This window comes from Quercus robur, chromosome 5, assembly GCF_932294415.1.
Source record: "Quercus robur chromosome 5, dhQueRobu3.1, whole genome shotgun sequence".
Taxonomy (NCBI): domain Eukaryota; kingdom Viridiplantae; phylum Streptophyta; class Magnoliopsida; order Fagales; family Fagaceae; genus Quercus; species Quercus robur.
The window spans coordinates 7,418,975-7,429,039 of NC_065538.1; the positions used below are offsets into that span (position 1 = coordinate 7,418,975).

Below are 10,065 nucleotides of genomic sequence, written 5' to 3' on the forward strand. Positions count from 1 at the left end.
AAAGACTCCTACAAGGAAATGATCTCGCAAAATACGTCTAAAGAGACTCCTATAAGGAAAAGACTTCTAATCCAATAAGGAGAGGTCAACCCTCTACCACTATAAAAACCCCAATACCCTCACTAACCAAGGTACGCATAATTTACCCTCTCTAACACTTTAGAGTTGTGAGAAGTTCTAACTTGACCTTCGGAGGGTATTTGGCCGGCACCACACCGGTGCTCTCTGCGAGGTCTTCTCTTTTTGTGTTGTGCAGGCGTTGTTTCGAGCACGTGAGTGCCGTGTAGCTCACTGACGATTTTTCGGTATCATCAATAAATAAAGCACCATTTTCTTTGCTTCATTTGCTTTATTAATGCCTCTATTGGAAGGTGACGGAAGAACATTAATTATAGCTTCACTCTGCTATGAGCGCATGCTAAGAAAGATTCTGATTTTGACTTGTAATCATATATTTAGTTCTATACTTCGAAATTTTTTTGTGAACTCCACGTATTTCTATTTTCTATTCCTTAAATTTTGTGAATTCCACGTCTTAAATTGTGGTTTCATGTGAAGTCAATAAGCAATTTAATACTGCCCAAAATTTTCTGAAATGTACAAACTGCAAAGGCCATCACCTTTATTTTTATATCTTTAGCACTAGTATCGAACAGATCAATGATGGGGATTGATCATATGCTAAAAATTTCAATTTTAAGTTTTGGATTATTTTATGAAAGTTGCTTTAAATTGGTCAAGGTGCAACTCTGATTTGTAAAAAATTGGCTGCACTTGAAGTCTCAAGCTTTGTGATGATTGGATCTCGTAGATGCAAACATCCAAGATTGACACTACCACTTAATTATTACAATATTCATCACCTCACTTTGTAACATTAAAAAAAAAAAAAAAAAACTACAAATTTATAAAAATTGCGTTTTCAAATGCGTCACACGCGGCTTTTTTTACAAACACCCACTCACCCATTTTTTTAAACGAAGATTGTGTTTTTGCCATTCGTATCTTAAAAATGCGTTTTTTTACAACTGTTTATCCAATTAGGCTTAAACCAAATTTGTTAAAAATTCTCAAACAACTTTTAGGGTGTGTTTGTTTGGAGGTGAAATAGGATGGATGGAAAACTTTGGAGAGAAAATGAGAATGAAAACCTTTTTGGAGCGTGTTTGGTTAAGTAAGGAGGAAGGAAAATAAATTGTGGGACCCAAGTACTTTTTCTCCAAACCTCCTAAAAAGTTTTCTTCCCAAAATAGAGAAAAAATTAAAAAGAAAAAATTGGGCTGCTTAATAGATAAAAATGTTCATATGCACTTGTGACTTTGTCTTTGTCTGTACATTACTCTTTTTCACCATTTATTTATTTATTTATTTATTTCCTGGACGTTTCTTTTCCTTCCTCCTATATTGCCTTTTTTTATTATTATTTTTTTTATTTTGCTTTCTTTTGTGTTTTTTTGGGTTGTTTGTCACTTTTTTTTTTTGTTTTAATTGGACATCATTTTTAACAAGGATATATGAGTAAATTTATACAAACTCACTTTTTCTACCTCTCTACTTTTTCACTCCTAACCAAATAAAAAGGGGGGAATATAAATTTTTTCTACTCTCTAATTTTCCATTCTCTCACCATTTTCTATCCTCTCATTTTTTCACCCCTCCAACCAAACAGACCCTTAACTTAATTTTCCAAACACTCAAAACTTTTAAGAAACTTTTCAATTAAATTCCATGTTACAAAAGTTCTATTTCATACAACAATACCAAATAAACGTTTATCAGTAAATTTTTTTGGGATGTAGAATTTTAACTGAAAAGATTTTTTAACGTTTTGAGTGTTTAGAAAATTGCAGTAAATAGTATTTTAAAGTTCTAACAACAGTAAATAATAGTATTTTAAAGTCTCACTCTACTATTACAAGAGTTAGATTCTTTTGTAGTAATACTTTAAGTTAAGTAAGGTATTTGAATATGGTGAGAGAGTATAATTAAGTGTGTGTTTAGCAGTTAGTTTATTTCTCAAAAAAAAAAAAAAAATTCTAACAATATGAATATTGGATTGTATAGTTTTTTTTTTCTTAAAAGTTCCAAATTTCAACTTTGATGTTTAAGTGGTTTTCACATTTAAGGAGCTCTTAAAAAGGTTTTTTTTTTTTTTTTCCCTTCTTTTTTGGGTGAAATTGCCAAACATTAGACGAATTCTACTAAAAGACTGTTTAAGGCTCCTAAAACACTTACTGTATTTTATTTATTTTTTTATGAATGAAGCACTTTTCCAATAGTGCGTTAAGACAAATCCGAAGTTATAAGCGTTAGTTCTAAACCCACTTCAAAGGGGAAAGTATACTTTAATAAAAGTAACTTAATGTACTTTTAAATTCATATATTCTTAGGAACTCTTTACTTCTTTAGTAATGCGGGACTTAGCATAAAAACAATGAGAGATTGTGTATTGAGTATTTAAGGAGTAATTCTTAGGTACTCTTGGAGTACGAAGAATTGTGTTTTTTTGTCTCACATTCATGGTGAGGTCTATTAATTAAATTCATGGTGGGGTCTACAATAAATGTGAAAGGAGGAAACATTATTTCACTATACTCCGATAGTATTTAAAAATTTTCCGTACTTAACATATTATTTATATTTATGGTACCTTAAATAATAATAAGTATAATGTTTGTGAGATGCAAGGATTAATTAAAAATGATATAAAATTAAATAAATATTTTACTAATATTATCAAAATTGCAGTCGTAATTAGTGACATACTTGAAATTTTATATGTGTTTCACATAGAAAAACTGAATATCTTAATAATTAACGAGTAAAATATTTAAAACACATTAAAACACAAAATTGCTGTAGTAATTAGTGACGTATTTTAAATTTTATATGTGTTTCACGTAGAAAAACTGATTGTCTTAATAATTAACCAGACACATGTTAAAAACACATTAAAACACAAAAGTATGATAAATGATAAAAATAAGTAACAAATTCAGTTTAAATTTATTTAAAATATTGCTAATATTTTTTAATTGGAGTGACATTTTAATTTTAATTTTGTCTAAACTTTATTATCTTAATAATTAATGTATGATAAAAGCCTATTGTTCTAGGCGTAATATATGAAATTAAGCCATTTGATACAACTATGAATTTTAGAACCATATATATATATATATATATATATGTGTGTGTGTGGTTACTTGTGAAAATTAATTTGTCACCTTCGTTTATAACTCATTTCATATTGAGAATCCATTTTAAATTTGTGATTTTTTTTTTTCAAATTAGATTATGATATGATCAAATAAGATACGCTTACATCAAAATGGTAAGTTCTGTCACGTCGCATGATAACTCTTTTTTATTATAAAATTTTCACATTTTGAATTTGGACTGACAATAATAGTTTCACATCTGACAATAAATTTTGTCATAACTCATGTCTTATTGAACAAAAAATCTACAATTAATATGATACTTTAAAAAATATTAGAGGTACCCTGTAATGACGTATCACCCAAGTTATATATCGTTGATAAGAAAAGCACAAAATTTAGGTACAATTTATTAAGTATAGCACATTAGGTTTTTCAATTAAATTTGATAAAGTCTGTGGGCTGAATCTTGTGCTATAACTTTTGTGATGATTCTATTATGGTCAATTGCGAGTAGTAAACAACAACTAATACTAGATTATATATGAGTTATGGAAAAAATTTTGGTACAAAAGTTGAGGTGTATTTAAATTATATCCAAAAAACCTTAATATATTTGAACTTATTGTGTTCCTTCCTTGATAATTTTTATTTATTTATGAAACCTTCATTGAGTGGGTTCCAGTTAGCTCAACTGATAAAATCTCTGATGGTTGTATAAGAGATCTGGAGTTCAATCCCCGCCTACACAAAAAACTGATTGGTGTCTTGGTCTGATGATAAGGAGCTATCATCAGGAGCGGACGTCATAGGTTGAAAATCTCTCAAAAAAAAAAAACTTCATTGATAATTATTTTTTGGAGAAAAGTTAATGAATGGCCTAATAGGGTTTATTAATAAACCATTTTAGAAAAGTTTTTATAAGAAAATAAAAAAAAACAATTAATTTTTTAACAACCTTTTCAATTTCTCATTAAAGTAGTATAAAATTTTTTATAAAATAATTTATTAACAATTGTCATAAAGGCACTATTAATATAACCCTATTCTTTATTACCATGCTAATACATTATTGATTGAATATTGATTTAAACTAAACTTTACTAATGGAGTTAACATTGGAACCTTAGCTATTATCAAGGAAGAAAAAAAACTTTACCAAGATAACCTCTAATTGTCTCTAATCTGCGTCTCTTAAGAGGAGTGAGAGCTCCTCCCAACTAGAAACACTAGTGCATTTAAGAAGAAAAAAAAAACTAAATGAATACCAAGTCCAAGAAATTAGGGGTATGTATGAGTAAATCCCAACCGTTCAATCATACAGAAACGGCAAACGTGGCATGCATCAAAATCACCAACAAAGAATAGTTTATCCATTTCATTTCAAAGTGCACTCCACGCTCCATGGAAAGCGCGCGGGCCAAGTAAAAAGTGAAAAATATAAGGGCGGCTGAGTATATTTAAGAGACTGTTAGTGAATTTAATAAATAAATAAATTATTTAAAAAAATTATTTTTTTGGATAAAAAATTATTATTAATTTATTACCACACTAACCACAACACGACAAAAAACGTTGTACCAACCAAAAAAACAAAAGAAAAACAATGTGAAAGATAAAAAAGTATACAGTTTTAATTTAAAAAAAATAAATAAATGAAAATTTTTTTAGAATATAAAAGGATATGTAAAAGATAAAAACTTTGAGAGTGGAAAGCTGGTAGTAGCGGTGGTGGTGGTGATGAGTTGAGATTGTTAAGTATGTGTTAAACTGTTAATGCAAGAATCCATTGTTTTAGGAAGAGATATGTGAGTAAGCCTAGGACATGGTTCCAAAGCCAAAACCCAAGTGAAGAGAGAGAGAGAGAGAGAGAGAGAGTTTTTTGTGTGTGTTCTTTTGTGGGGTTAGAAGGATCAAGGAGGACATGCACAAATCCATGCTCACAACAACAAAAAAAAGCAACAACAACAACAACAATAACAATAACAATCATTTCTTGTTTCCCTGCACTTTAACAAATCCCAAAGGTCTCTCCTTTTCACACACTCTCTCTCTTTACCTTCTTCTTGGCTTCTCTTTTTCTGGGGTTGGTTTATTTTATTTGATTTTATTCTTGTTTTTATTATTTGGTTGGCATATTTATAGTTGTGAATCTTTGGTATGCTAGCATGTGGAGCTTAAGATGGTGGGACTTGAGAGTGGATTTTTAGTATTGTTGGGGGTTTGAATTTTGAAATAATGGGGTTTCCTGGGTTGGGTAAGAGTTTGTATCTGATATTAGTTTCTGGGTTCTTTTTGTTTTGGGTAATAAATTTCATTGCTTTCCTTTTAGCTCTCGAGTTTAATTTCTGGGAGTTGAATATATGCAATGGTTTCTAATTTGAGGAAGTGCTTTTTTTTTTTTTTTTTGGTTATTAATGTAGACAGCTTCTGTAGAGGAACTTATTTCAAAAAATTTCAGTTGGTTTTTTTTCTTTGTTTTTCATGTCCCAATTGGAATATGATACTATTTTTTCTTATTGATTCATATGCTTTTTTTGACTCCGTGATGTTAATAATAAAAAGTTAATTTAGTTTTCTGTTTTTATGCAGTATATCTGCTTGGCTCTGTTTCATTCAGGGCTATGCTTTGATTTCTCTATTTGGTTTCTAGCTACTTGATGAATTCATATTTAACTTTCCTATTTCTGATTTTTATTTTGTTTAGTTTGCATGCTTAATTTTATACATTGGCCGATCCTTTTGTTTGAATAATATGTCAATCTTTATGTTGACCAGTTAGAAATTCAGAATTTGAGTCCATATGAAATTAGTTTTTCCAATGAAATATGTTGAACTCTTTCCTTACTTATATACTTTTACATGAATTGTGAGTTTTGAGGGAATGTGGGGTGCTTGGAAGTCGCATGTAATTTTATTTAATCTATCTTATGAAAAAAATCAAATTGGTGTTATAGTTTAACATATCATCATGTTAAGCAAAAAGAAACATAAATATCATCAAAGGTATTTGAGATGGTTCTTGTAGCCAATTCAAATTGATGGCAAGACGTTTCCCAAGCTAAATGCAAAGACGAGATAAGTTAATCTAAGAATAAAATTATGTTCTGAGATTTTGGAAACAAAAGTCATTGCTTGTGTCCAAAGCTCATCCAGTGTAAGAGATGTCATATATGAATTTTCTCATTCACTACATGATTTATCTCTTCAATGATATTAAAAGTCCATTTCGGACTCTTACCGAAGCTTCTATAATCACCATTTAGTTGTCCTTTCTTGACTGAGAAAGGGTTGTGGATAGGGGGATACAATATATTGGTGTAGTCTCTGTATTTTCAAATCACTGATGAGCTACTTGTATCAACTGTTGTTGGTTGACCTTTTTGGGTGTGCTCAAAGGGGCATTTTATGAGTGAATCATGTTTAGTTGTTATAATACTATTCAAAAGATAAAGTTCACTTCTGTGTTACGCAAGTTTCCTTCTATAGTTATTCTTTCCTGTCCGCATAGAGATTCCTTAGTTTCATTGTTATATATGTACAAAAACACACACATGTGTGTACATATATATAAAGCTTCAGTTCTTTTTTGGTGCTTTTGCCTAAATAATTGAAATAAAATAACATTTTTGCAGCTTACACTTAGTTGGCACGTGGTTGCTGATGAGTAGAGAAGCTAAATGCAGGTGCATATTTCCTCTATTACATATATATTTTTTAAATCTTGTAAATTTATGATCTTAATTTTTAAATGCTCTGAGCAGTAGTTAAGACAATGCGGAACTTAAAGAAACATTTTAGTACAAGTTCTGCCCATTCAGTATCTTCATGGTTTGTTTATTGTCCCCCATTCAGGAATTCTACTGAATTACAAGTCCAGCAATCATCTATATCCAGAAGCTTAAGCTTGAAGATGGGAAATCGACCACAACATTGTCATAACACTGAGCAATTGAATTTTCAATTCCAAGACCAGGATTCCCCTTCGACTCAATCAACTGGTCAATCTTACCCTGAAGTGGTTAGTATGCAAGAAAGCAACCCTTGTGGACAAGGCATAGTTTCGCCAAAATCAGGTATGATATGAACTATGAAGTCCCTTTGTTTCTGATCCTTTTTAAAAAATAAAAATTCTTTGTGCGTAGTAGGTGTCTGATGGTTTTGGGGGTCTTTTAATCCTTCTATGTGTACATTTTCTGTGTTCATTCAGTTATCTTATCAATTATCATTAGATATTAGTTTAACATATAGACTATTATCATGCTGTTTGTTGGAGCTGTTATAAAGGTCGTTTAAGTTGACTTATATATGAGAGGACTTCCTTAATAAAATAAGAGGTTCTTCACCTATAATTAATGGGTTTAATGCACCTTCTTGTTACTAGGCCAGATACAAATCTCATTTTTTTGTTCTTGTGCTTCTTCAGTATTTATTGAAACTAAGGAGAAGCCTATTGGAGGCATCACAAGACAATTCTCGTTGATGGGAACTCAGGATTTAGTCTTCTCTTCATCAAAGCTTGATCATAGCCAATCAATTGTAGGTTGATGCTGCCTGTGTTTGGATGGTTGCGAGGAAAGATTTGGAATCTTATATCTCTTACATTTCCTGTTTCAGGCTTGCCTTCAATTTCCCTATTCTGATCCATATTACGGTCTGCTTGCTGCTACATTTGGACATCAGGCTATTGTAAGTACCCTGTGAAAATGTAATAATCATCCCCTGATAGGGAGAGGGGGGGGGGGGGGGGGACATCTTTCTCTTTTTCCCCCCTTCTTTCTATAACCTTGTTTCCAGTTTGTGGATCCCCAGGGCTAACCTGTTTACCAGAAATTTGTGATTCTTCAAAATTTAGACTGTTTACCATCTTTTTAGAAAGTAGAACCTTCTTAGGCATCAATCTGTGCTTAATTATTTAAGTGGAAGTGCAATAAACATCTTGTTGGCCTTGCGGATTATTTAATGTTTGAAAAGTAGGTCTATGAAGTATTTTACCATTTTATTTCGTTTTTCACCCCATTCTTTTTTGCTTTGCATCTCCTTTGCTTTAATTCTTTTTACTTTCCTTGTCTTTATGATACTTTTGGTAGGAAAGGTTCTCCCCTTTTATCTATCAGATGCTATTTCTTAATGATATCTGAACTTTCAAGGCATAAATGCAAAAGAATCATATCAAATCGAGGTTATTTTAAATAACCTGCTATTCTTTTTTTAATAGGTTGATGATAAAAAATTAAAGTTTTGCTGGATGTCATATAAGATTGCTTGTGTTGTTTCAAGCATACAGTGGATTTCATGAGTTGTTTTCTACTTGTGGATGCTACCATGCAGTGGTTTTCATTAAATACTCCATTTGCCTTTAATTAATATATGGCCTCAAAATTTATACAAAAACCACACCACTTCCAGTCTGTTGCTGCATGAGGATGTGTTTTCTCTGTTACCATTCAGTGAAGTTTTTGTCATCAAAATGTATGCAGTTGCATCCATCCCGAATGATAGGGATGGCCACTGCTCGAGTGCCCCTTCCCCTTGGTTTTCCAGACGATGAACCCATTTATGTCAATAAAAAGCAGTACCATGCAATTCTCAGACGGAGGCAGTTTCGTGCCAAGCTTGAAGCTCAGAACAAACTCATCAAAAGTCGTAAGGTACGAGTGTTTTGGGTTTTCCCTGTCCTTTTACATTTCCCTATATTATGTATGGAAATTTGGTTGACAGGAAATATTCTCTAAGAAATGCCATTATGAAACATGTGCAGCCGTATCTTCATGAATCTCGGCATCTCCATGCGTTAAAGAGGGCTAGAGGATCTGGTGGACGCTTTCTCAACAAGAAGAAGCTTGAAGAATCCAATCATACTCCTACAAGCCATGGACTGGATGATTCAGGCTCCCCAAAGCTACATTTGTTTGCAAATATATCAGAATCTGAAGTTCATCAGCCAGAAAACTATAGGGATGGAGCTTCAACCATCTCTTGCTCTTACGTCACAAGTGTCTCCAACAGTGACGACATCTTCCAACAGCCAGAATTCAGGTTCTCTGGCTATCCTCCTCACATTGGCGGGACCATGAATAGTCACTCGGTTGATATGCTGCATGGTGCTAGTAAGCAACACCATCTCACTGTCCTTCGGTGAGAGATGATGCCAACCATGCTCATTCCCCAGCACTTCACATACTCTTTTGGAGAAGCTTGCTGTTGTAATGGGTTCCTGATCCTGAGGGAAGTCATCCTTGGCTCTTGTCCTGCTCCGTTGCTTTTCATGTTGGCTTGCCAAAAACAAAGTGTAGACATTTACTTCTTGTCCACATTTTGTGTTTGGGGCATATACAAATATGTTTTAAGACTAAGTTTGTGGTTGGTGACATGACCATAATTGCTTTTCTTTGCTGTTAACTTGTGCCTCTGTGACTGCCTAGACAGTTGACTCTGATAATAAAGTGTTTTTTATTCAGGGACATACAGTTCCTCATCTAATTTAGTTATTGGTTTGGTGATGGATGAAAGTGCATAATCTTTTGTTGCTGTTAATCTTAGGCAAAAATAAAAAATGGGAGTGTGCTATTTATTAATAGTTTTGCTGGTGTACGGATTCCGTACAATAGCATAGTTGAAAATCCCAAATTTTTTATTATTTTCCTCCTACTCTTTTTGCCAATGGGACCAGGCTTGAGTCTGTTGCCCGTTATTTAAATAAACAATTACAACAATCTAGGCATGGTGCTAAAATTTTGGGTCCAACAATGGATCGAAAATAATTATTTCTCCTACTACTGCCTTTGGATCCTGGTTGGGGATGCGTTGGTTGTTACTTTTAATATGCTTGTTATGTGGAGCACACTTGGCATCAAAATATTTTCTAAATGCTAGTTCACTTGTAATCAAAATGAAGGAATAC

At 32.3% G+C, this 10,065-nt stretch overlaps 1 protein-coding gene across 3 annotated transcripts; it reads left to right on the forward strand.

Annotated features, from left to right (window-relative positions):
• Window positions 1-4,849: 4,849 nt before the first annotated feature.
• LOC126724985 (nuclear transcription factor Y subunit A-3-like) lies at window positions 4,850-9,664 on the forward strand. 3 transcript variants are annotated; one of them, XM_050429450.1, is made up of 7 exons: window positions 4,850-5,188; window positions 6,797-6,847; window positions 7,017-7,237; window positions 7,588-7,700; window positions 7,779-7,850; window positions 8,642-8,812; window positions 8,923-9,664. In XM_050429450.1, exons 2-7 carry the CDS (start codon window positions 6,825-6,827, stop codon window positions 9,301-9,303), a joined length of 981 nt encoding a protein of 326 aa, XP_050285407.1. In that variant the 5' UTR covers window positions 4,850-5,188; window positions 6,797-6,824; the 3' UTR covers window positions 9,304-9,664. The 3 variants fall into 3 exon arrangements, with proteins under 3 accessions (XP_050285407.1, XP_050285408.1, XP_050285406.1); XM_050429451.1 differs by lacking the exon at window positions 6,797-6,847; XM_050429449.1 differs by lacking the exons at window positions 4,850-5,188; window positions 6,797-6,847 and having other exon boundaries at window positions 6,922-7,237.
• Window positions 9,665-10,065: the final 401 nt, after the last annotated feature.

Coding starts and splice junctions, on each gene's coding strand:
- LOC126724985 (XM_050429449.1), top strand. CDS start 6,937: ATGCGGAACTTAAAGAAACATTTTAGTACAAGTTCTGCCCATTCAGTA. Junction 7,701..7,778: donor TTGATCATAGCCAATCAATT/GTAGGTTGATGC, acceptor TTCCTGTTTCAG/GCTTGCCTTCAATTTCCCTA. Junction 7,851..8,641: donor CATTTGGACATCAGGCTATT/GTAAGTACCCTG, acceptor AAATGTATGCAG/TTGCATCCATCCCGAATGAT.